General features: G+C 40.1%; 1 protein-coding gene across 7 annotated transcripts in view; it reads right to left on the reverse strand.

The window, feature by feature from the left end:
• Positions 1-27,575, reverse strand: part of PPFIBP1 (PPFIA binding protein 1) — a 176,424-nt gene that overhangs the window by 40,371 nt on the left and 108,478 nt on the right. For all 7 annotated transcript variants that reach the window (XM_080812005.1, XM_080812011.1, XM_080812009.1 and 4 more), the window contains exons 3-7: positions 16,290-16,388; positions 14,905-15,110; positions 5,199-5,285; positions 4,145-4,258; positions 3,116-3,247 (exon numbers count right to left, since the gene is read on the reverse strand). In XM_080812005.1, the coding sequence (XP_080668131.1) occupies positions 3,116-3,247; positions 4,145-4,258; positions 5,199-5,285; positions 14,905-15,110; positions 16,290-16,353 (603 nt within the window). In that variant the 5' untranslated portion in view covers positions 16,354-16,388. The remainder of the gene's footprint in view (positions 1-3,115; positions 3,248-4,144; positions 4,259-5,198; positions 5,286-14,904; positions 15,111-16,289; positions 16,389-27,575) is intronic.

Consider the following 27,575-nt stretch of genomic DNA (forward strand, 5'->3'; position numbering starts at 1 on the left):
CTATTTGGTTGAATTTGAATTCCTATTCCTATTTACCACTTCTTTTAGGAATAGTGAAAACGTGCAAAAGAAGTAACTGAAGAAAACAGAATTATAAATTGAGATAATTTTTCTATTAAACAAACAAACAAACCCTACCCAAATCTCCCTTCTGGCAACACTGTAAGTATGAATGTAAATCTCCAACCTGAAAGAAGTCCTGTTTTTCCATAGTCACTCAAGCTGGAAAATCTGGAAATAGCTCCTTAATATAAAACTTTAAAATAATGGAATTCAAATTATTTCCAATTCAGTTCTTTATAAAAAGAAAATCCCTGTTAGTAGTCCCTTTTCCCTCTCCGAGTAACTCTTCAGGCTCCACAGAAACGCAATTTCTGGCATCTGTACTCTTACCAGAAGGGGGCACTGTTGAATAGTGTTAAGCATCTCCTATCAGCCATTCCAGGCAAGTCTTCAAAATTCCAGGATTTCAAGACTTTTACCCCTAATCTTTCAGAAGTGCCTATATTTCTTCCCCACTCCAATATTTTCTTAGAAATTAATCTCCAAATAATCTAAAATCCTAAGACAAAGTTAAGGAATTTTGGATTCATGAAACAGCTAGGGAAACTTTTGTTTGTTTTTAAAGAAGGCTCCAGACCCAATATAGGGCTTGAACTCATGACCCTGAAATCAAGAGTTGCACGCTCTACTGACTGAGCCAGCCAGGCACCCCCCAAACATTTTATTTTTATTAAGGGAACAATAATAGGAAAATGAGCATATTCAATTCGGTTTTAATTTTGAGGACTATTTTATTTATTGTCATATGTAATAAGGTTGACCAGATTGTAGTTTATAATCTCTAGATATGCATGAGGTATTTTACCAATAGTGTTGAATATATTAGAAAATTATCAAGGATTGAGTTTACTGAAAGTTTGATGACAGGATCACTTTGCTTATGATTGAAAATGCATGAATGAAGCAAGGAAGCACCAGAAAAAAAAAAGTTTTATTAAAAAAAAGCAGATGGGGCACCTGGGTGGCTCAGTCACTTACGTCTCTGACTTGATCTTCGGCTCAGGGTTAAGGGATCGAGCCCCACGGCAGGCTTCACGCTCAGCACAGAGTCTCTTGAGATTCTCCCTCACCTTCTCCCCCTGCCCCTCCTCTCGCTCATGCGCTCTTTTTCTCTCAACTAAATAAAATCTTTTAAAAAAAAAAATGCAGACAAACTCAAGAGATGTGACTACTGCTCTGGAGTCTTACAAAAAAATCCTAACACATCCACTTCAATTTAGTCCCAATGCTTGGTTAACATCCCAGATCCAAATTAACCAGTCGCGCAGGTTGACTCCCCCTCAACTTTGTGTACACAATGGAAAGGGCCAACTCTTGACCAGAACACTGCAACTTCTTTCCCTGCACCAGAGTAACCTCTATGGCACGCCGTCCATCTGTTGACTGAACTCTGTCGTGTTATGCAGCAAGTGTGGAGTCAGGGAACAACAGAGAGGAAATAGAGGAAAATACCCAAACGGATTTTTTCAAGAAAGCACAAAAGGGACAATTTTAGAGAAACTGGGTGACTTTCTCGGTTCTAAGAGCCCCAGCCTCAATCAAGTGAGGAACATGCTCGTATAGGTGACTGACAAAGAACTTTAGAAGATTAAACGTGACCGGTACCCCTGGGGATAAAAATACATTATATGTTTATTAAAATAAAAAAAAAAGAAGATTAAACGTGAACTAAGTTGGGGATTTCCTTTTGCTGTTGAGGAAGTAACACACACGCCAAGACTTTTCATTCCAGTTCCATCTTTGGCAGAAAATTTAATTTGGAAAATAGCAATGGAGTAAATCTCACTAAAGCCAGTCTATGCAGGACTTGCCCACAGTGGGTAACATACCTAAGGTACCCCATTATCATGATGGTACAGAGTTGGCGTCAAAGAAACATGTGTAATGAAAACAGAGGGGGAAGAATACTTAAGTGAGTTCTTCTCCTCTCCGCTTCTTGGGACCCAGTTTCTAATGCAGTATGACAACTTTCCATACTCCAACCAAGGAAACAAGAGAGAGAGAAAGGAAGAGATGTCCCTGGGAGATAAGGGAGTCCTGCAGATCTTCAAATTTTTTCCCAAATAAACAGATTTCAAACGGATATGCTCTCTTTTCCCAACAACAAATAATAAGCAAATAAAAGACCCAGATTAACAATAAAACAGTCCAAAGAACAAAACATGTTTAACTACAAAAATGGGTACTTCAAGTTGTAGAATCTATCCCAAATTTCCTAAAAGTATAGCGAGTTTTATTTAATTCGTACGATTTATGTGTGGAAGATACCAAAAGTAGAAGGCAAAACTAAATAAACTCTAAAAATCTGATTTTTATGATTATATAATAAAAGCATGTTCTCTGTACGTATTTCTTTCTTTTTTTTTTTTTTTAAGATTTTATTTATTTACTTGACAGACAGAGATCACAAGTAGGCAGAGAGGCAGGCAGAGAGAGAGGAGGAAGCAGGCTCCCTGGTGAGCAGAGAGCCCAATGTGGGGCTTGATCCCAGGACCCTGAGATCATGACCTGAGCTGAAGGCAGGGGCTTAACCCGCTGAGCCACCCAGGCGCCCCTGTATGTATTTTCAAACTTACTTATTATATAGCAAATAATCAGTACAACTTAAAAATGGCTATTAGTAAAGTGATATACTTAAACCCATTATTTCCATAATGAAGAAAACCACTATGGATGGATAGGAGGACAGACAGGCAGACGAACAGAGAGAAGCTCCAAATGTCACAAAGTCAAAAGTTCTTTCTAAAGACTAATGAAAGGATTAAAATTTCATATCAAAAGTCTCACAATTAAAAAAAAGCTTATGAACAACAAAAAGTCTCACAATAAATATTGCCATGAGCATTTAGTGATTAAAAAGTCAGTGTAATAAAAGCCAATGTAATTAAAGATTATTCCTAAAGATTATTCCAAAAGGAGCGCGGATGAACGAGAGCATGTGTTAACTACCTCCCCCTCACGCCTACAAGGAATTTCAACTTGCTCTGGAAATATGTGTATGACATATACACACGCACACGCATATGTATGTAAGGGGGAGGGTATCACTTACCTCTGTGTCTCTGAACCTATCTTCATAATCCAATCTGTCCTTCTCCACAGCGGTCAGTTTAAGCTTCAAGTTAGATATTTCAGCCATCAGATCCAACTTTTGAGTTTCTAAGGATGTCCTACTCAGAAGCTCCTATTGGAATTTAAGAGATACACTCAAAACTTGTTTTATTACAAATCACTACATATGGTTGTGTCTTATTCCTGCAAAGCAGTAACAAGTCGGGAATGTGGTAAAGATTAATCACTAAACAGATAAAATTTTAAAAAATTATCTGCTTCTGTGAACCTTCACTGAGCAGAACTAAGTGTGTGCTTGCTTACTGGGGAGACGTACATGCTCTAGATACATACACAGAAATCTTAAATGCTTCAAAGCCTGATGAGAACACTGATGCTGACAGGGTCGCTCTGTGTTAGGCACTGTTCTGATGTGCTTTAAGTGGTTCGATCCTCAAAACAACATTCTAAAGTAGAAACTCCTAAAGATAACTCATGAATTATCCTTGTTCAACAAATGAGGAAGGTGAGGAACAGAGAGGCTGAAAACCTGCCAAAGGTCATACAGCAAGGATGTGGCAGAGCAAGGACTCAAACTGAAACAGTCTCCCCCTAGTACGTACCCTATCCGCTATATTACTGTGTGTGTGTGTGTGTGTGTGTGTGTGTATTACAAGTTTGGGTTTGGTTTTTTTCCCCAGTAAAAGTCACATATGGTACTTATCTTTTTTCTTAATCATAAAATATATGCTCATATTTGGGGGTTAGGAAACCATATGCAAGTTTAAAAAATAACATTAAAACTACCTATAATCCTATCAATATTTTATTCCGGATTTTAATTACATGAACACTTTCTATTGTATGCATGTGTTTTGAGACCCTGTTATCCTAGGTTTTTGCTTAAAATATGCCAGTCTCGGTGAATCATGAACTTCAATGCTGCGTCCGAGGGGACACAAGATACAGGTGCAGAACTTCAAATAGGTGAGAAAGAAAACCCCAATTCAGTGAAGGCTTCTGAACATACCTGCTGCAGCATTTCTTCTGTGGCGTTCAGCTTCTCCCGGTGCTCTTCAAGACAAAACTCCAAATCTCGAATCTTCTCCCCCTGAGCCTCCACCTGGTCTGTTAACACACTTACCTGTATTTAGAGCAAAATACTGCAATAGATTAGGAAGGATTTGGGTCCCACTGCAAACTTTATTTCTCTAAATAGAACAAAAACTGGAATAATGTCACTACCCATTTGTTTTAAGGAAAAAAAAAAAACTGTCAATAGGACAGCAGTCCTTTACAATCCTATTTAAGTGATGCTTCTTGACCTGCGGACTCCCAATTTTTAAGGAGGTTAGGGCTGATTGGGGATATGCAATACCTTGTAGTTATAGGTTAACATCATTTCAACCATTTTATGCAAGAAGGTATGCGCAGAGATCATCCTTTTGGGGAGGTTAGAATGGGAGTGTGAGGTAGTATTAGAGATTAAGAGAGGAAATGGAGTTGTGTTTGAAAGAGAAGCTGTCAAGGACTACACATGAGTCTTTCCCCACAATCACCAGTCCCGTAAATACACTGCAATTTACTTAGATCAAAATACCAAAATAAAAATATTTGTCATGCATTTAAAACATTAAGAAGAAGAAAAATCAAATTTAGCCACTAAACCAGACTCCACTACTCACTTCTGGTCTGTTCAGCTCACGGTATCATTTTTAAAATTGAAAATTAAATAGATTCAGATTCAAAAACATTCAGATTTATGAAAATCTGTGGTATAAAATTGCAATTTATGCTGTAAATTAAAAACACCAGATCAACTAAGATGACAGATCAGACCAAAAAGTCAGCTTAGATGACACTGTGGCTGTCATCAGAGGAGCCGAGGCTGCTCACTCTAGACTGGGGAGGCACAGCCTTGTGATGCCACAGTCCTCACCACTCCCTATTGTGTGTACAGAAAGCCTATGTGCTTATTTCTATCAGCAATCCGGCTCCCAAGCATCTGAATATGCCATCCCAATTTAAAATGGTCTTTGTAAATATGTTGTGAAGGAAGAATAGCATTGTTAAAAATCACTTGCCTGAAGAACGAGAGATTCTTTATCATTTTCTAAACGTGCTAGCCTTTCTTGATACACCTCTCCATTTCCAGGCAGGTGTCCATTTGTCTGAAAAGATGAAGGAGTATGTGTAAGGCTTGACTCTCTTTAAAACTGAAACGACTGTGGGCAAATAAAACGGCATACATTCTTAATCCAAGGAACCTGAATGGAATTCAGCCAGCTGCTGCCGCCACTGGTAGAAAACATGAGACTAAAACTTGCTCCATTCACCTCAAAATAGGTAAAACGGGCATGCTGGGCATGTTATCACCAAACCAGACAAATTCTCATCAAGCAGAAATCATGACCTAAAAAGGAACAGTGGTTACTAATATTCGCTTGCAGGGATGCATAGCTGGGTCATGCAAAGTTTCGGGAGTGTGTGGTCAGGCAGAAATTCCTTATGCCGCCTCAATACTCTGTGCTACTAATTCTGGGTGGGGACACTGGGAATGTCCTGGGCTGCCCTTACGTACCTCCCCTCTCCTCCCAAGTTGCAAACCCAGAACTGCAAATGCCTGTCTTTACAGCGGAGGCCGGGAGGGCAGCTCACAGCAGCTTCCTCCCTGCTACTCAGGACCAAATCTCAGGGCAAGCCTTCCCTTTGTCTTTGAAGCCTTTCTTCCTTCCCCTGAAAGCTTAGGAAGCAGTCCACAACGACTTCCCCCAGCCGTCCCCATCCACATCTTACCAGGAACTTTATCAGCTCCCATCCTGACTTCACTCTTTGTGACTTTGCTTGAGTCTATTATGTTATGCTAAGCCCCTGCAGAGCCTGGAAACAGGTATCATCCTGCAACCACAGCACTGGCCCGGGGCTCTGCTTAGACTCGTGCTCGCTTTCTTCACCTCCCTCCAGCCCCGCACGTTTTTATCAGATTCGGACATGTCTGTGCATGGTGTAAATGCCGAAGGAAACACCGACTGGGAAAGCAAGTCACATTTTTCTTTTTCTCAGCTGTCTCATATATAAAAGTCATTAAGGAGACACACAAAAAGGCTCACGGAGAGCAGACAACACAAAAATATCATTTTGAAATACAGCAGTGAATCTGATATGTCCCTTGTTAACTCATGTAAATAGCTCATAATCAAATGACGGGTAATCCCAATAGAATTTCCTGATTCCTGGGGCACCTGGGTGGCTCAGTGGGTTAAGCCTCTGCCTTCAGCTCAGGTCATGATCTCGGGGTCCTGGGATCGAGCCCCGCATCGGGCTCTCTGCTCAGCGGGGAGCCTGCTTCCCCCTCTCTCTCTGCCTGCCTCTCTACCTGCTTGTGAACTCTGTCAAATAAATAAATAAAATCTTAAAAAAAAATGGCCACTAATTCTTTAAAAAAAAAAAAAAAAGAATTTCCTGATTCCTCATTCAACTACAACAGAAATAAAAGCCACTGGAGCTCAAATTGGTTAGACAGGGCCATCCAGAGGTCAATCAAGAAAGCAAATAACTGGGGCGCCTCGGTGGCTCAGTGGGTTAAAGCCTCTGCCTTCAGCTCAGGTCATGGTCTCAGGGTCCTGGGATCGAGCCCCGCATCGGGCTCTCTGCTCAGCGGGGAGCCTGCTTCCTCCTCTCTCTCTCTGCCTGCCTCTCTGACTACTTGTGATCTGTCTGTCAAATAAATAAAAATCTTAAAAAAAAAAAAAAAAAAGAAAAGAAAAGAAAGCAAATAACTTCCAGGGTGCCTGGCTGGCTCAGTCGGTTAAGCATCTGCCGTCGGCTCAGGTCACGATCCCAGGGTCCTGGGATCGAGTGCTACATCAGGCTCCCTGCTCAGCAGGGAGTCTGCTTCTCTCTCTCCTCCCTATGCATGCTCTCTCTCATTATTTCTCTCTCTGAAATAAATAAAATCATTAAAAAAAAAAAGAGCAAATAACTTCAGGTTTAAACCAGAAAAACACAAACTCAACCTTATGGCCCAAGGACACAGCAGATGTGACATCTATTATTTTCCAGAATTAACTGGTATTCTTATACTACTTTTCCAAATAATGCAGTTTCCCATATAAATTCTGGGAGTAATAAAAGGCATGTGTTGAGAACACACACACACACACACACGCACACACACGCACATGCGCATGCTAACAAAAAAGGAAATTGCAGGATGTTGCTTCTAAAAACTCAGATGTACTGGATACATTTCCCATGAGGCCACAAAAGAATCAGAAGCTAATTGAGGAAGGCTGCAACATGTATTTAGAGTGGATAAAGTTTTTTAACATCAGCTTGACCACATACCTGCCCTATAACCATTGCATAATTCTGTTCATACTGTAAACTGAAGTATCCAAATAAAATTACAAGTTGTGGCCTGAAAGACTTCCAACCCCCGGGATTACCATGAAAATGAAATATATGTAACTTGTTGAGGACAGTTTTTTGGAACAGAGCCAGGATGTATGATACACGTTCTCAATCTGAAGCAGTACTCAGACTGGCCTTACACAGCTTTAAATTCCTCATTCTGATGATGAATGTTAGCAGGCATCTGCTTTTAAAACCCCACGTGCTTTTATAAACAGATATATTTCATGAGGTAGAAAAAAAAGGTTTCTGTTCACTGAGGATAAAAAGTAAAAGTTGTTATTTCTTCTGATGAAAAGATTAGAAATGTTGCTATAGCAAGTTCTAGAAGGGTTTCAAAAAGCTACTGCATCTGAAATGGAAATCAGATGTTCCAAAATCAGTATCACAAAACAATCTCAAAATCAAAACACTAAAAATTGACTCACAATGAGCATACTCACACTTCTCAAGACTAGTGATATTTACGAGAGCTCATAATGCTTGAGTAGTTCTTTTTTTTAAAGGCCACAGGTCACCACAGCAAAACAAAGCCAAAGTTAAGAATCACCAATGGAGTAGTTAAATACTTTTAAAGGAGTGTGTTGACTTAGTCAAGCAGGTAAAAGTCTAGTCTCTTCACACATTTATTTATATTTCTGCCAATTCTGTTACCTTTGACTTAAGAATGCTAGCAAGAGGTAAATTCCATTAGACAAATACCTTACCACCTCTATTTTTCCTCCAATTCCCAAGCTTTACCAACCAGACCACTCAAAACCTCCCCAGACATGGCATGCACTCTCGAATTCTATTCCTTTGGCATGGGCCGTATTTCCCGCCCTTTCCTCATCTTTCCTCACTCCTTAAAGTCCAGCTCAACCTGGCCTTGGTCTGTGAAGTGTTCCTTGAGTTACCTGTTCACTCGTATGCCAGTTAGAGATTCCAGATGAACCCTCATCATGGCAGGCATCACACTGAACAGATGAGGTTAGACTTGGCTACATATATGTTCCCCTCTTCCAACAAACTGCCTTCTTTGTGAGTAGGTTTGCCTTTGCATCTGGCACACAGTGAGTTCGAACCAAATGACTATGGAATGAATAACGAATGATAGGTGTTCAATAACCATCAGATGAATACAGGATGAATGAACACTTAGTTGCAAGTTGGTCCTCTCCCTTCTCACTCCGTGGTTGACCTCAAGCCTGTACTCCCTCTTGCTACCATGTTTAGGAGGTGTTTTCAGAGCCTTTTTAATGGACTATACTTGAGACTATCTTGCATGAACTCCCTTACATACTATCTTCTCCAAAGCAGAGTATATATGGCCTCTGACATCCTCCTTTTCTTCTGCCATCTTGGGGGAATTGAGTCTTAATTCCTGCTCCAAGCTCATTATTCCACATAACCTTTGGATCCTTAATTTCCTGCTTCCCTGAGACTTACAATTACCACCTCTACCCTTACCATTCTCAATTTCTTCCTCCTAGTGAACTTTCTTCCATTGGCCACTCCAACATCTACTCCGAGGCTGTATGTCCACCACCATACTCACCCCTTGTTCTTCTCTGCCTCTACAAATCCATTTTTCTTAGCCAGTTCTCATCTCCTCCTTCTTACCTTATGCCCATACTCTCTTCTCCCCCTACACTGGTTTCCCTTCTGTGTCTTGTCTTGTCCTTCACCATTTAGCTTTTCACCATATTCTGCCATAGATGGCTTCCTCGTGGCCTTACGAGGATTGGTCACTTATTCTCCTTAACGGTCCCTGAAGACAAAACTATCTTACATTTCTTTTGATTCTCCGAAGATTCTTATAAAATCATGGGCATAGAATTAAAAACACATTGAGTATCAACTCTCGTTGAGTCGATTTGACATCCAAAGCACGGAACACCAGCTCAAATTACTTTACTCAAAATCCCAGAGATGCCTTCAAAATAACTCTTCCTACTTTCACTCATGATGCAACCCCATACTGACCACATTCGATGCCAAGTGATAGTTTAAGTCAAAATCAGCATCAGCTTGGGGATTTCAATAGTATAGTAGCCAACTAACAGTGCGTGTGGAGGAGGATATGGGACACTCGGGAGGGAAAAGCAAGGCAAAGGATCCAGCTCGAATGCAACAGTGATACTTTAATTAAGGAACTCATGGTGTTTGCCAGATTTTCCTGGCATGACAGGGGTAAAATGTCTAAATGGCTCTATTCCTTACAGAATTATAGAATCCAAAAGTTAGCCAGCAACCACCCCTGGGAATATGAGTTGCCTGAATTCATGCAGCAGATGCTCCATATAATGTTAAAGGCACAATATACCTCACCCACAGTCATCTAGATAGAAGCTCTTCTATTTATATTCTTTTCCTTTTAATGATCAAGTAGACCCACGATCAAGTATAAAGATGTAATAAATATTAGCATCTTGCCTCTCATGCCTCCCTTTCAAAAACTGTTTTATTATACAAAATTTCATTTGTATCTGAAAGTAGAGACCGTAAGCACCCATCATACAACAGTATCAACAGTTACTACTTCAAGGTAGGCAGGAATGTTTTACCCCTTATTTTTACTTAAAGCATCGTGCTATGCTTTCCTTTAATTTTCTTAGTTCTGTTGGTTTGCATTGGTCTCCAGTTGACTCCCCTCTCTCCCCAGCTTCGTTTTGCTCTGTTCTTTCCGGAGCTCTGTTGTCCTGTCTAAATCCCAAACCAACAAGCAAGCAGTGATTTGCCACAATTATACTTAACTTCTGTTGTAACACAGAACTCAGTTTGAATAGAACATTCCCAAATCAGAGTGCTGAGTAGCTAAATGACAACGTGGAAAAGAAAATCAGTTCCGTTTTATGACAACAAATGTTAAGAAACAGTCGGACTGGTGCTATAACACACACACACACACACACACACACACACACAGTCTCCACCAAAGTCAATACACTTTTTTTAAAGATTTTATTTATTTATTTGACAGAGAGAGAGATCACAAGTAGGCAGAGAGGCAGAGAGAGAGGAGGAAGCAGGCTCCCCACTGAGCAGAGAGCCCAAGGTGGGGCTTGATTCCAGGACCCTGAGATAATGACCTGAGCTGAAGGCAGAGGCTTAACCCACTGAACCCCTTAATACACTTATTTTTTAAATTAGTTTTAAAAACTGCCATCCAGTTTTTGATTTCATGATAACATTTTTCAAAATTCTGTATCAAGGAAAAAAAAGGAAGGCGCGGCCCACTAAACCTCCTTTCGTTAAATTTATCTCCAGCCACTCAAAGAACCCTCTCACACCAGGGCCTCGTGCACCCTAACCAGCATTACCTCTCTACCGCTGCGTGCAGACATTCATTTGCCTGCTCTCTACCAGACACCAGAGTAGGAGGAGAAACAGAGAAAGACAGGAAGGCCACGAACACCACAGTCACATTTCACCGGGGCCTACCAGCACAAGAAGGAACCTCATACGCTATTGTCCAAAGAATAAATGAACATGATGGTCAAGAGCGCTGGAAGTCAAGCCACCAAGCGGCAATACTCCGCTCCCCTGTCCTCTCAGCAAGTGTGATGGAATCAGGGCAGTGAGGCTCTCACCTTATGCCGTGCATAATGATCTCAGGGCAACACCACTGCCACTGGGAGCCACTGGAGCGTCCCCACTGGAGTATCCCCACTGATTGGCTGATGACCCTATGTACTAGCAGGTCTGCCTCCATCAATCTTGAAACACCCCATTTATTGTCTCCTCCGAAATTTCTGTTATGGCTCTAAAAAATAAATACGATACCGAGGCAATGCGGAACACCTTTTCAGGAAGCTGTCTATTTATTCCAAAATCTCATCAGGTCTGCTCAAAAAGAAATCCAAAGGGAGAAATCCATCTCACATACACACCCAAAAAGCCCACTCATGACCCTCTCCTAGAAAAGATTCCTGTTTATTCAATGTCGCCAGAAAGTGCATCGAAGACCGAAGCTCAGGATAAGCCTGAGTACCTCCTGTACTTTCCAAGTCGAGAGAGATGTGGTCAAAATCAGAAATATGGCTTTTATTTCTGGGTTGTAAATTTTCTCGGTGCTTGTTTTCCAGAAACAGAACACGTCTTCTTCACTCAATAGCCAACGGGAGCAAGAAACAAGTGTTCTGGGGTTGAGAAGGACCCCAGTAGCAGACTAAGTTCTAGGATGCCCTACTGCAAAAATGGAACTCCATCCCAAATGCCTGTAAGAGCAGCAGGAGCCAGGTGCTTTCAACTGCCGGTCTCATTAGAAATATCTTGAGGGAGAGTCTCTGGAGGTATCTGGGTCTCTGTGGCCAAGCTCCAGTGGCTAGCCCGTGACACAGCTGATGCAGGCATAGCTCCTTGTCCGTGCCTCCCCGGCCAGTGCAGAGTTTGACAGATATCTTTAGTGTCCCCTAAAAGGTTCTTTCAGACACCTTACTTGAGCAGGGGAGACAGGTTCTGGCCCTTCCTCACCTCATTTTCATGCCCACCACCATGTTCCCTGAAGTTTCTGCAGGGGGGAGAAAGGGACATGTTGAGACTACACTATCCTGGTTGCAGGGATACTCCAAAGCCCTCTGAGATCCAGAAGGATGAACTAGAAGAGCCCTAGAAGCTAAGATCCAGCTCCTATTTGAGTAGCTTCCGATATTCATATGCCCACCCATTATTCGTTCACTTATGCAATATTTCCTGAAAGCCAGCGATGTGACAGGATGCAGATATAGCAAGAGAAGGGGAACACGAGATCAAGAAAGAAACGCTGTCCTTATTTTTCCTGCCCCTTAGCCCTTCTTGACTCACTTTCATGAAAGAACAGACACATCTCTTTCCATTCAGTCCTCACAAACATTAGTTGCTGGGGATTTCATGATAAAGCTCATCTCTCACTTATCACACTGCGCTGGCTTCTCCCAAGAATTCTGCTGACTCGCTCCATTTGTTGCCCTGCATCTGTGGACGCTTTTCATGGGAGTTTACCAGAAGCCTGGTACCAGAAGGGGGAAGGCAGCTTTCACGTGAGCTAGGATGTCTCAGTGAGACACTGCCGAACTCAGATGATCTGTGACCCTGTACAGAAGACAATCTTAAGATGTGCCTTGTTTGTCAAAGCTGGAACAAACATTCCCTGGAGACACACATGAAAAGGGAAGCTGGGCAGAGAGCAGCAGGGGGTTCTGGGGACGGCGGGCCTGGAATGGGTCATGTGGCGGAGAGTCAGGGACTGGAGAGAATGTGCCCCACCTCTGAAGTTATGAGCATTTTTATTTTTATGAAACTTGTTCTAAAAGCTTTTTAAAAAGATACACTTGCAATTAATAGAGCCTATTTTTTAAATGTAGGAATAAGACGGAAATGTACTGTGACTTATCAGGGCAGAAGCCAGTGAGGCACACTTTACTTTATCTCATCGGCCACGATGCCGATTTGGATTTCTGTCATCGCATTTCCACTCACTTTGTTGAAAATGGCACTTTTGTCATTTCTGCTGATTTTGCGAATGCCTCATATTAAAGCTGCCAAGTAACTGGACACTTATAGGATTTTATGCCCTGAACAAGGTCATGATCCTCAACATCATCTATTGGGAAAAGCATAGTATGAATGTTCAAGGCAACTCATGGAGTTAGACCTAAAGCAAACAGAAACTGCTTGCTTGGCTCAAACAATTTGACATATTTTTCTGTTTGCCCTCTTGAACTTAGAGCTTGATAAAGCATGTCATTCTCCATCATTAATATCTGTATTAACAGGATAATACTTCTATCTCAGTACTTGACCAATACGGCATACTCAATAGATTTGAGTTTGTTTGTTTTAACCACAGGAGTGGAACTTCGGAGTCTTAAACTTGTCAGTGTTTAGAAGGCTACAGCTATAGCTACTTTATTCAAACAAATTCATTCTTAGTGATTTAATATCCCCTCATGAGTAACCAATGACTAATGTGACTATTTTCTTTCTTCTCAACCAGATTCTGATCATATCAAAGAATGACACAGGCAGCAGAAATCAGTAGGGAAGGAAGACGCGACACCCGACAGGAAACCGGGGGGTCTCCTGGCCCAGACAAGGTAATTAGAACTGCAAGTGCCCAGTGGCATTAATGAGAAGATGGGAATCAGTCTTAAGGACATGGACTCCCAAGGTGGCTATTGTTAAACATAAATGAAATCTTAATTATGTAACTGGTAATGAGTTTCTAAAATATTGTAAAAGCTTCTCCATAGTCTGAAAAACGTCTGTACTCTTGTAAAAAAGTGAATCATGTAGGAGTAACACGGAATTGGAGCCAACACTTTCTTTCCCTCTTTGCAAACAGATCCCGTGGTTTTCCCTCCACTCTCTACAATCTCTTCAGTATTATATTTTTGACTCATCTACCCGGCTCACTGAGAAGCACTCATAAATTAGCTCCCGGGACTCAAAATCCTGTGCGGCAGAAGCTGTTGTCCCCATTTCACAAACGAGGAAATGAGACAAACAGCTTAAAAAACTTCCCCCAAATCAGGCAAGCTTCTAAGAATCAGCCCCAAAATCAAAATTCAGGTCTGCTGTCTCCAGCACCTGCATTGGGAAATGCCAAGATACAATCCAACCATCAATTTTATCACAGTATTAACGTTCTCATTTTTGGTGGTGGTAAAATACACACAGAAAATTTGTAACTTTTACCATTCTTAAGCATATAGTTCAGTGGCATTACTTGTATTACAGAAAGAACACTTTTTCTATCTTCTTCTCTCAATATTTTTAGTGGCATTCTTTAGATTTTATTTGTTCCAAATGTATTAAAACCATGGTATTTACCAGTGTGTTCAGGGAAAGGGCAGATCCGCCACTCCATCCACTTTTGAGACGGATGCCTAGAAAGGGGCCTCACTGTTCCAGGAAGAAGAACGCCATTCGAAGCCCAATTCTACAGCTTCCCTCACACCCTAGAACTGACATGACCCCCACAGATCACTAGATGGCACTTCCTATCAGATACTGCAGACCTCCGCCTTGCTGCCTTTGGAGGTTCTATACACTCCGCTTCCTATCTGAATTGCTCTTGGTCCTTTTACAGTAAATTTTCCAATAGTACTGAGAAAGCATCTATTACGTGCAAGGTTCTTCCCTTTACAGGACTATTTGTTCTAGGCCATAGCAGCTCATCCAAGAAAGCTAGTCCACCTTTAGAGGCAAAATCAGGTGATGGGCTGGAGCCCATGAAATGTACACTAACATTATCCTTAAAGGGAACTGGGATGCATTAAGGGATAAAAATCACAGTGAACCTGCTGCCCTGTACTTTTTTGTTGTTATTGCTCTAATCAGCTACTCTATGTTCTATATTTTGGAATAAGCCACAAGAGATTCAGAGCGCAGGATCTGTAACGTGCCATTATCTACCATTTGACTCTGAAGCCATTCGACGAGTGTTTCTGCTGTTGAATCTGGGATCTGGCATCTCAAACCTTCCTTCTCATCTGTGTCCATCATCTCCAACAAGCCACGCAGGTCTTCCACAAGGTGCAGAGCTCGCAGGCTTCCCATGAATGGGGAAGTGGGAGACTGGCAATCAAAAATCCCATTGGAATATTCCAGGGCCTTAGAACCTAGGTTAAAAAAAAAATCACAGAGAGCGCAACAGGGTTTATATTACATAATATCCTAAAGCTGAGGGTGGCAAGCAAGTCCAGTCACAGTGAGGAATAATCAAATCAAGCAAAAAGGAAAAGAAAATAAAGCAGTCATGCGAATCTCTCCAAGTCATAGTGATTCGGTGCAAAAATAAAATCCATATAATTGATGGTAAATATCAATCGCCAAATACCTAACAGGGACGTCAACTGTGTATTACGGTAAGAATATAATGAATGGGCTTTGGTGAAAGATGTGCTGACCTCATGGAAATAAGGGCTAAGAAGGTAGCAGATCAGTGTGGATAGAGCCAAGTACTCCCAAAAATATAAATTTAGGAAACATAAGGTTTTGAGAAATTCCCTGCAAAGTTGCATAATTTGGTGGAAACTGCATAGCATAATGTTAAGGGTAATAGGACCGGCTCCCGGTTAATTTACCAGAATTTAATCTTCAGAGAATTTCAGTGAATTACATGTATACATTTGTGTATGTACACGACTGTGTGTGTGTGTTAACATTTTCTCCCATGAGAGTGGGAGTGTTTGACTCTAGGCTGCAAACAAAATCATGGATATGCATATAGGCTATTTCAAAGGAGGTATCTGATTGGCAATTAGAGATCCAAAGGTTAGCAGAGAATTGAGAAAGTAAATAGAAGTGAGAGTTACTGGTGGCAAAATAAATGTCAAATTCAAGGGAACAGATCAGAATATCCATGGATCCTAGGTAGAGCAGTATCTCTCAAAGTGTGACCTGCAGCTACTCTACCTGCAATGAAATCCCATGAGATGTACTTTCTTTTTTTTTTTTTTTTTGGTGGGCAGCAAAGCAAGGTTTATTGGGAGTACAATAAAGTACAGATAGTACAAAGCTCCCAAGGAGGAAGGGAACCCGAGAGGGTTGCCCGAGATGTACTTTCTTTCTCCTTGAGTCAGAACCACAGGATGGAAATGGAATTAGACATTTTCAAACAAAGTTTGAGAATAATACTGGTATAAAATGGAGAAGAGGGGCCAAGGTGAAACCATGGGGAATCTAAAGGCAACCAATAAATGAAAATAAAGTGGAAAAGGTAATAAAAGAGTTGGAATGAAAAAGCCAAAAGCGCAGAGTAAATGTCATGATTCCATCTTTCAGAGGACGCAGATTACCTGCTATAATCCCATCCATCTGCTCCAACGCCGCGGCCAACATGTCACTTGCGTCACTCATCATTTTGTTATTTGTCAAGGGCAAATTCCAACCTAGATCTGAAAAAACAATGATGTTACCATTATATCCTTTAAATGACACATGCTTCCCAGCAGGTGTGACAGCTCAACGCCAAATTACAACCCCACTTAGATGTCAGCTAGGGAGAGAAAATTTCTGAACTGGCAGAGCCGAATCACCTCAGTCACTTAACACACTGTGGCCAACCATCTACCGCACTGCAAGACCACACGCTCCACCAGTTAATAAAATGAGTTTCAGTTCTTGCACTCAAGGTGTTGAAAGTCCAGTAGAACGGTTTCCATGATGCCCTCTACAGAGCTCGAGGCCTCTGTGGAGGGCACCAGGGATGGCTGTGGAAACTTCCTGAGGGCCATGAGGAATGCTCAGTAGAGGAGATTTCTTTCTTCCTGCACCAGCCCCATCCAATTTCTGCTCTTTCAGTTTTGCCTTTGTTTCTGTTTCTGTTTTGTTTTGTTTTCTGTAGATGGATTTACCACAGGACTTGTCAAAAGGGTTTACTAGCAAACACACCAAACACACACACAACCACTGGTATTTTGTAATACAACAACAACTACCATGTACAAGTGTCTATAGTGGTCCTTATACATAGACACAAATTATTCATAAACCCTAATCATGACAACAACCCAATAAAATGGATACATTTGTCTACATTAGATAGGTGATATCAATGATGTTTGTTGATTTTTGTACAGAAACACAGCAAATAAACATATAGTAAAGACCAGGCTTTAACCTAGGTCTGTCTGACTTCCACTACGATACATATTAAATTTGTTTATCTCATCTTATCTGAAAAATAGGCGCATGCTGAAATTATGACATAATCTACTCATTCTTTCACCTGTTAAAAATATATTGGAATTATTCTTGCAAAAAATTTAATTATGAGCAAGAAAAAGTCAAGACTATGTGATTTCCAATATTAATTAATGCGCTTCAAATACCAGACTAAGCACCCATGTGAATTCTCCCAAAAGGCCTAAATAGGGCCTTAGCTACTTTGCAGATACTGTGGTATAGCAAATGTCTGGGAAATAAAGGATACACTGTTTAAAAGAAAACTTTGCCCGCTGTTTCCAAGCAGCCAGATCTCACCACTTTACTTTTATGAACATATTTACAGTTCTGATAAACAGCTTCTTGGATCAATTTTCTACTCTGCATTCATTCTGATAAAATGCCCTATCATCATGAAGCATTGCTTGATTTCATAGTTTTTAGAGATTTCTTTGCAGATTTCTCAGAACTTTACTCAACTTCAGAAGGTGTAAAGTATCACTGCCATTTTATGTGGAAAAACTATAGCACAAAAGTACTCAAGGCAGGTGTTTACAGTTACCCAGCAATTAGGAGTTAACAAAGCAAGGTTATGAACTTAGCTAGTTATCAAATATTTACTTGCACTGTCCAGAGAGGTGGGGAGCAAATTTAATAGTCACAGTTTAGGATGAAAACTCAAAACTCAGTGACAACTGAGAACATAAAGGTTTAAGTGGAAGACCATGCAGTCCCTGAATTTCATGTAATTAAGTGGCTTGCATTCCCTTTCATTTTAAAAGTAGCACTTCCAAGAGCTCCAGATAAACATAAAAATAACACAAAGAAATTCAAGCCAGGCTCAGCCATAACGATGGCTAATAAAACAAAGTAATGCTCATATTAGAAAAACTCTCACCACCTCATTGAATTAGAAAAACAAATATTCATCGTTGTTAGCAACTGTATTTGTGTGCAGCAAGAACACTTTTCACAGACAACAGATAGTTATGTATTTCTTCTCTGTTCCATTCAACGAGCCTTTCAAACGCTCTGACACGGAGGTATGAGAACCTAGACTGTGGTTTTCAGAGTGGTGAAGAACCAGTGGTTTTTAAAATTTCCAATCATTTGTTTAATAAATGACAATATTAAATTGCAATAAGTAGGGGTGCCTGGGTGTCTCAGTTGGTTAAGCGACTGCCCTTAGCTCAGGTCATGATCCTGGAGTCCCAGGATCGAGTCCGGCATCCGGCTCCCTGCTCTGCAAGGAGTCTGCTTCTCTCATTGATCCTCCCCCCTGTCATGCCCTCTCTCATTCTCTCTCAAATAAATAAACAAGTAAAATCTTTTTTAAAAAGAAAAAATAAATAAATAAATTGCAATAAATGTTTATGGATGCTTATCTCGATCTCTATACTTACCATGTAACAGCCTGCATGTAATAGTTAAACAGTCAATAAAAATGTATTTAATACTGTAAGCGAGGTAGGTGCTAAAGGGGAAAAATGGAGCAGGAAAAGGGGGTCAAGAGTTTAGAAGGGTTTGCAAACTAAATGGGGTAGTCTGGGAGAATGGATTAAAAGGCCTACGATCTCTAATAAATTAAAAATAGTATAGGTGGTCTGCTTCAGTAGTAGTCCAAGGATAGAATTCCTACAAACTGATTTGAAAAAGGGAGAGGTGAGGACATGAACAGATACATAATAGAAATTATCTCCAACCAATAAACACTTAATGTCATTAATACAAGAAATTTTAGGGGCGCCTGGGTGGCTCAGTGGGTTAAAGCCTCTGCCTTCAGCTCAGGTCATGATCCCAGGGTCCTAGGATCGAGCCCCGCATTGGGCTCTCTGCTCAGCAGGGAGCCTGCTTCCACCTCTCTCTTTGCCTGCCTCTCTGCCTACTTGTGATCTCTGTCTGTCTAATAAATAAATAAAATCTTTAAAAAATATATTTAAAAAAATACAAGAAATTTTAGACAACAGTGTGATACCATTTTATACTTAGTCAACTGGAGGGGAAAAAAACTGACATTACCAAGTATTATAGAGGATGTGGATTCACAGAATCTCTTACAGAATGGCAGTGGGAATGTAAAATGGCTTAACCACTTGGAATAACAGTTTCACACTGTCATCTAAACTTCAACATATTCATTTTCATGCTAACAGTATTTACTCCAAGGTACATAATCATGAATACACACAAATGTTCATGGTAGGACTCTTTGCAAGGCCAAAAACATGGATACAAACCAAATGTCCAGCAGAAGAGATGAATAAAGTGGTGTATTTACACAATGGAATTACATACAGTTGTAAAAGCTAACTAAAGCAATATTTGTGTGGTGTGAATAAATCTATGCAGTATAATAGCAAATAAAAATAAGTCTCCAATAAATTCAGTGAGACTTTTAGAAGTTAAAACAATATAAATTTAAATATATTTTAGAAATACATGTAAGTCTCAACAAAACTATAAATACAAACAAAAAAGAGGAAATAGTAGCATGAAATTCAGGATATGGCTACCTCAAGTCAGGGATATGGGGGGATAGACTGAGAGGAAGAGTTACATAGTTAAATAAAGGTTACTGTTCAAGTTTTTGAGTTAGGTACTGGGTTCAGAAGAGTGCTTAGTTTATTAAACATGACAAAATGAGAATTCCACTTCTGATAATGGTGGAGTAGATTAATTGGACAAACTACCCCACAAATAGCAATACAAAGCACTGGATAAAATATAAAAATGGTTTTGAAGAAACTGAAGAGTGAGCAAAAGCTAGTAGAAACTGGTGGGAATTCAGTTCTTGAGTAAAGGGAACCATAATGAGTGAGATTCATTTTTATACCTCTTTTACCTGAGGGCACTTCCCAGTCCATGGGATGGAGAGTAGCTAGAATCATGAAGAATATCAAAATCTTATTGGCTCAAAAGGAAGAAAGGAGTAAACCTCCTACATTATACACAAAGATGTTTAATACTAATTCATGGTAGACAGTGATAAGTTAAGAATATACAATGCAATCCATTAAGATTACAAAATAGAGAGATATGAGTAAAAAGCCAATTAGGTTAATGAAATGGAATACTAATAAAATCCTCAATCCAAAAGAAGGCAATAATGGAACAATGAAGAGATGGGAGAAACAGAAATCAAATGGCACGATGGTAGATTTAAATTCATATAAATATTTATATTAAATATAAACAGGATGAACACTATTAAAAGCCAGAGATTGTCAGACTGGCTAAAACAAACAAACAAACAAACAACAACAACAAAAAACCACTAACAATATGCTGTTAATAGAGCTATACTTTAAATATAAAGAAATAGAAAATAAAAGGATGCAAAATGAAATACCATATACATAGTAAGTCCAAGGCATGGCTATATCAATATAAGAAAGATGGCTTTCATTGAAAAGTATTACCAGAAAGAGAGAGAGTTTATAACGATAATCAATTCATCAGGAAGTCATAACAACTGCAAATGTTTTTGCAACAAATAACAGAGCTTCCAAATCTATAAGGCAAAATCCAACACAATTAAAGGAGAATCACATAAGTCATTTATATTTGATGTAATTTTTGATATGGTTAGATTTAAGTGTATGGTCCTGTCCTTTTTTCGGTTTTGTTTTGTCCCACCAATCATTTTCAACCCTCTTTCGGGAGAGCAAAGGCAGATACAAGGTAGGAAAAAAAAATTCAGCAATAACACAGAAGATCTGAACAATAGCATCAATCATCCTGATCTAATTTGATTTATATAAGGAAACACCCAAATGCAGGACATACATTCTTTTCAAGTCCACATGTTATATTCTTCAAGATATTCCACATCCGAAAGACAACAAAGTCTCAATAAATTCCAAATGGACTTCAAAGGACTACACAGAAGAGTAAAAACAGCAAACTTAAGTGGTAAAGTACTAAAGTTAAAATAGAATTTTCATGTTTGTTAAAATTCTGACTTGCTCATTGGCTTGAGTTACTTCAGAGGCAGCTTAATTTAACGAGCATCTGTGTTGATAAAACTATGTCAACTTTCATGGCTGGATCGAAGTATTTTTAAAAATAGAAAGGCAAAATGGAAAGGCTTCAGAAAATCCTAAGCTCTAAAAAGATTTTCCTATATCCCAAAACCATTTCTGAGAGGAAGATTCCCCTGGAATCCTTGCATACTCAATACAATATTACTCCAAATACACTGAGAGGAATGTTATTCCACATTAAAAAGGACTGAACTACTGACACATGCAACATTATGCTGAGCAAAAGAAGGCAGACTTAAAACAACGATGTACTATATGATTCCTTTTGTCTGAATCAAGAACAGGCAATCTACAGTGATAGAAAATAGGAAACGGTTACTTGCAGGAGGTGGCAAATGATCCTGGGGGACCTCCTGTTCCATATGCTGATTGAGTAGTTGGTTATACAAGTTTATACATTTGTGAAAACTTATCAAACTATACACTTCAGATGTGTGCATTTCACTATGTACATGTTTCATCTGAACTTTTTAAAAAATTAGGGATGAAGATTATTAATTAAAACTGAAATTGTAGTTTTAAGATAAACTACATAAATGAATTACTATAAGTAGGAAATGCGTGGACTTATAACAATGTTACAAATCAAGGATAATGAATAACTACCAATTACAGACTTGAGGTCCAAAATAAAAGACTCAGAATATCCAAGTCCCTTTGTTCTAATTCTTTGCTTACCCAGAAACCTGCTGATTATAACGCGGTCTTCTGGGTACACAAAATCATTTAGAAAATTAAACCTTCAACAGCCAATAATTCTCATACGATAGCAAATTCATTTCTGAATTCTAAATGGTTAATAATTTACTTCTTTGAATGACTCGCTGAAGGGGAAAAGTACCAGAAAATACAACTACCGCAACAAAGGAGTGGGGTTTGGGTTGTTGGGTAACTTAAAAAGAGATCAGCTCTGTTTGCAGGAGTCCTCAGTCTGGCGGTTTCCTATTCCAGTGGCTCAGTAAAACTAAGTTTAGAGAAGTCTTAGAAAAGCAATCTCCTGGGGATAACATTCATATATTATATATTAAAGGACAAAATGAAAGACCCAACAGAAGTATGTTTTGGGTATATTTCAAGCTTGGTCAGGACCCATTTAGAGTAGATTTGAACGGGATAAAATATTAAGGAAAGTTCCAACAATGGGCGTGGTAGCTAAAGGGTTGGCAGAAAACCACACTTTTTTCCTGGGTTGCTGACTGAGTGATGTTTTAGGGCAGGCTAGCTGCCCAGTCTCTGTGAAGAAAGAAAGAAAAAAAAAAAGACTAAGAAAACTAGTAAGTTTGTTCTAAACCTGGGCAAAAACGACATCTGTCCTAGCTTTCTCAGCTTTCCTTAACTAAAATGTTTAGGTTTGAAAGGGAACTTCTAATTTCTTACCCAGAGACAGATACAACTCACTTAAAAGAAGAAATCTCTCTATCTGAGAGAATGTTTACAAACATTCCAGTAGACTGGTAGTGCCATATTATTATGTGGTCATTATGAAAACAATGTATTTTCACATAAATTACCCACGGGCTTCTCATCAATTTTCCCCTCCCAAGACACTTACTAGGGACAGTCATCAATTAAACAATGATTCCCAATGCATGCAGCAATAAAGTCTTAGCAAAGATAATGTGACTTTAAAAATGGAAAGACCAAAGGAGAGCAGTTGGAACTGTCAATGGTTCTCAAGGTGTGGCTCCTGGATCAGCAGCAGCAGCATCACCTGGAAGCTAGTTAGCAGGCAAATCCTTGGGCTCCACCCAAAACTTACTGAATGAGAAACTCTAGGGCAGGGCCCCGCAATCTGGGTTTTTACAAGCTGTCCAGATGATCGTGCTGTGTACTCAATCACTGTGCTAGAGCATAAGAGGCCATCTTTCCTTTTAGGACAACAAGATCTACCCAGTGGAACTGGTTACCAAGGTAAACAAGGATAGAACTCCTCTCCCCAGTCACTGCTTCTTTTGATCCCAAAATAACAGCTCTGAATAAGCAATTCAGGTTTCAACCGGAAAATTCTTTCCCTTTAAAATTCAAGTACTAAGTCCTTATGTCCACAACATTTTCTGATTCTGACGCAATGCTCCCTGCTTTCTGGTTCTCTGCTATGTATCTGTCATCACATACTTTCTCCTCTCTATTCGTTCCAATCCTTTTCACCTCCAATCTGCTCTAACATCCCTAGAAAATTAATTCAGAGTCACTTGAAAAGGCAATATGGTAAGAAGTGGAGGTCAAGGTGCATGGGAAAATGGGTGAAAGCAGGAGAGACCAGGCTATTAGCAGCAGGAGTGATACCTGATGTTACAACATACATTTTTTTTTAAAGGTTTATTTATTTATTTGACAGAGAGAGATCACAGTAGACAGAGAGGCAGGTAGAGAGAGAGGGAGAGAGGGAAGCAGGCTCCCTGCTGTGCAGAGAGCCCGATGCGGGACTCGATCCCAGGACCCCGAGATCATGACCTGAGCTGAAGGCAGCAGCCTAACCCACTGAGCCACCCAGGCATCCCACAATATACATTTTTAAATCTGTCAAACTATAAAGTAGGTGCAATATTGATGATATAATTGAAAGTTTGAACACTATTTGATGATATTAGGGAATTACTTTAATTTTTAAGTTATAATAGTTATTTTTCAAGAGTTCTTTTTTTTTAGAGATTGTTAGCGAAATATTCCCTGATAAAATGATACATCTGTAATTTTCTTTAAGACAATAAAGGGGAAGGGAATAAGAGTAACGATATAGATGAAACAAGATTAGCCACGATTTGACCATTGTTGAAGGTGGGTGATAAGTATGTGTGGTAACATTAGACTATTCTTTGTACACTTTTATATATTTGAGATTTTCCATAATCAAATATTTAAATTCCTTCATCCGTATCTTTAGACAATAGGATTTTCAAACACCCTTGAACCTGATACGTTGTCTTAGATATTCTATTTTTCTATCATGACCTCAAGCACAACGAGGGCTCACCAAATATTTACAAAGCCAATAAGAAAATACTTATTTTAACCACCTGAAAAAACAAAAACACACAGTCAGAAACAGCCTCTCACGGACAGAGAATTTGTAAGGCAGAGCATAAAAGAGGAAGTATTAACGACTGCACCTTAGTGAAAGTTACTTCTCTTGCTCTCTAAAATGAGGCCCCACAAAAGATGATGGGGCAAAGTTGGCAAGTACTCAGATAAATGAAACAGCCAGCGAAAACAGGACAGGATAAAAGGAAATGAGTTTCTCAGCTCAATGCTATTAATATTTAGGAATGATAACCTTAAGGGAATTGATAAAAATGTGCATACAATAAGCCAAGATCCTTTACTTCTTGTATAAAAGGATGCTGCTGCTATTTGAAAAACGGACTGTATTAAGTATCAGTAAATCTGAAGATCTTGTGAGAAAGTGAAAGAATGTCCCATTTCTCTTTATCTATTATTATTAGCTATTATGACTGCAAAAAGTTACGAATTTGTCCAAGGTCACTCAAGAACTAAGATGTGAGCCTCAAACCCATGTTGTCTCAATAGGGATTTATCGAACAGCCAGTCAGCCCTGACCAGCATCACCAACTTTGACCCTTCCCATGAGCTTCTACCAACTTAACTACTACCTCCAAGGGACTGATCCCTGCCTGTCTTGCCGTACGACAGATCCTTCCCTGAGTATGCACCTGCTCTCTTTCCTCTGTGTGGTCATGAGAGCTGCTCCTTCTCTGTCTGGACCACCCTCAGATGCTCTGGGACACTTCCTTTTTTAAAAAAATAATTTTATCTAAATTTAATTAACATATAGTATATTATCAGTTTCAGAGGTAGAACGTGTTGATTCAACAGTTGCAAATAACACCCAGAGCTCATTCCATCAAGTGCCCTCCTTAATGCCCATCACCCAGTGACCTCATCCCCCACCCGGGACACTTACTTTCAAGACTCAGCTCAGGCATCCTTACCGCCCAGCCTTCTTGCCCCTCCCTTAGAGTGCCCTAGGCCTGAGTCCAGGAGAGCCCTAATTTTGTAGGTTGTGTCTCCTTGACTAAGCTGTGAGCTCCGTGAAAATGGAGACTTGAGACGTCCGCATTCTCCGTATCTCATGGGGTAGACAGCATGCTCGCGGCACAGCTGTGTTTCAGGGGCTCCTCAAACAGGCACACCTCTGTCAGAAGGATTCTAGCTCCCAGATTCCTATATATATTCTTTATATATAGACTATATAAACATATTCATATAGAATAGTGTGACCTTCTTCTCAGCTGCTTATGTCAAAAACCGGTCTCTTCACCCTGACCTTTAAGATAACTTGGGACAAAACAGATTGTTGCTATCACCTACAATCTTACAAAATAAATTTTCACACTCTTCAAAATGCAGGTGAACCAAATCCATTGCAATGATGTTATAGGAGTTTGCAAACTTAGTTCCCAATAGAATGGAGGAGTATTAGGGGGTCTTGAGCAGGTTTTAACTTCTGATTTTTCCATGTACACTAACCCTAACCCCCACCCATCTCTTCTTTTTAGCTCTTAGAAACCTGGGGACTCCTATGTCTCCTAGTTTCCTGCCAGGTCTACCAACCTAGCTTGAGCTGGTAAGAGGTCAGCAGTTCTGAAATCTGTAAGACCCAGACTGTGGTCTATAGAGGGCGGGATGGGTCCCAGCTACTCAAAGCTCTAAAAGGAAGGGAAAAGGAAGGGAAAGAACAAGTCATCTTCTATATGCACCCTCTAAAGGAGTATTTGATCAGCTGGGGGTCATGACGCCACGATCAGGAGGCAGTGAAATAAATTTAGCAGACTGCAAGGCAATGTGTATTTGAACAAAACAAAAATATCAGAGAGTCTCACGGACAAGAAGGTTAAGAACTGTTTTGCGAAACTTTTAATTCAGTTACATATACACACACATCTGCATGCAATAAATAGTGACTGAAGGCCTACCACGTGCCAGGTATGGGAGACAGAACAGTGAAAAAGACAAGGAAAAAGAAGAAAAATACCTCTACCCTTAGGTAGCTGACATTCCTGAAGTTTCAATGTGGTGGGGAGGCAGGGTGGGGGAAGGCATGCATATGTATTGCATCTTGATGTGAGAAAGTATATTTTTTAAAAGACTTTTTATTTATCTGAGAGAAGGAGAGAGAGAGAGAGAGAGAGCACAAGCTGGGGAGGGGCAAAGGGAGAAGCAGGCTCATGCTGAGCAAGGAGCCTGACCTGGGAGTGGATCTCAGGACCCTGGGATCATGATCTGAGCCAAAGGCAGACGTTTAACCGACTGAGCCACCCAGGCACCCCAAGAAAGTGTTCCCACACTAGGTCAATCCATTTGAGAAACATTGCGCTAAAGTAGTGTGGCTTAAAATGTGGTCTGTGGGGGTGCCTGGGTGGCTCAGTCAGCTGAGCATCTGCCTTCAGCTCAGGTGGTGGTCTCTGGGTCCTGGGATAGAGCCCCAGGTCCCAGGTCGGGCTTCCTGCTCAGTGGGGAGTCGCATCTCTCTCTACAGCTTTCTCTCTCTCCCTGTGACCCTCCCCACCACTCTTTCTCTCCCTCTGTCTCTCTCAAATAAACAAAAACTTTAAAAATAAAAACAATTTAAAAAAACTACATAAATAAAATATGGTCTGTGAACAGGCTATTACTGGTCTACTACGAGTGAAGTATAGAAATTAATTCAGAAAATTTGATAGTAACTTGGTCTTATCATGATATCCAATTAATGATCATTTTGCTGGCCTGCCCAATTTTTTTAAATTGGATTTTACAGAAAGAATCAATCCATGATGAACTGGAAACAAGGCAGGAAAAAAAACCTGGTCCTTTATCAGAGGTGGCTGGAGAAAGCACCACTCTGGAGGATACAAGGAGCAGGTGTCTTGGGAGTGTGAACATGGCACTTTGACTGGAGACCGCAGCCGTGGATCACAGACAGAGAGGAGACAACACAGGAGGCAGGAGAACCCTAACACCTGGAGAGTATGGTTCAGGTTCTCTCTGCACACATGTCCCATGGTGAAAATAGTTAAAACAGCAAGTGGAAAACTGTTAGCGCTGACAATGACATATGATTATAGTCAGAAGAAGTAAAGTAAGAAACATTTGCTTACATAAAATTTCTATCAATGGCAGTCATATTTCAACTTATATGTCTAGTTACAATGCATCACAGCAGCAAAACACATAATTTCCGATCCACTGTGTTTTCATTATAGCAATAAAGTCTATGTGGTTCATGCTAACATGTCACAGTTTGTCACTCATACAACAAGGCCAACATTGTACTGTACTTAAAAATGGAAGGATCCTGCCAGCATACCAAATTGATTGGGAAGAGTGGTAAAAATTATGGGCCAGGCAACAGTTTTGTGGAGAAATAAGACTCTA

The sequence above is a fragment of the Martes martes genome (assembly GCF_963455335.1).
Source record: "Martes martes genome assembly, chromosome: 8".
NCBI classification, from domain to species: Eukaryota; Metazoa; Chordata; class Mammalia; order Carnivora; family Mustelidae; genus Martes; species Martes martes.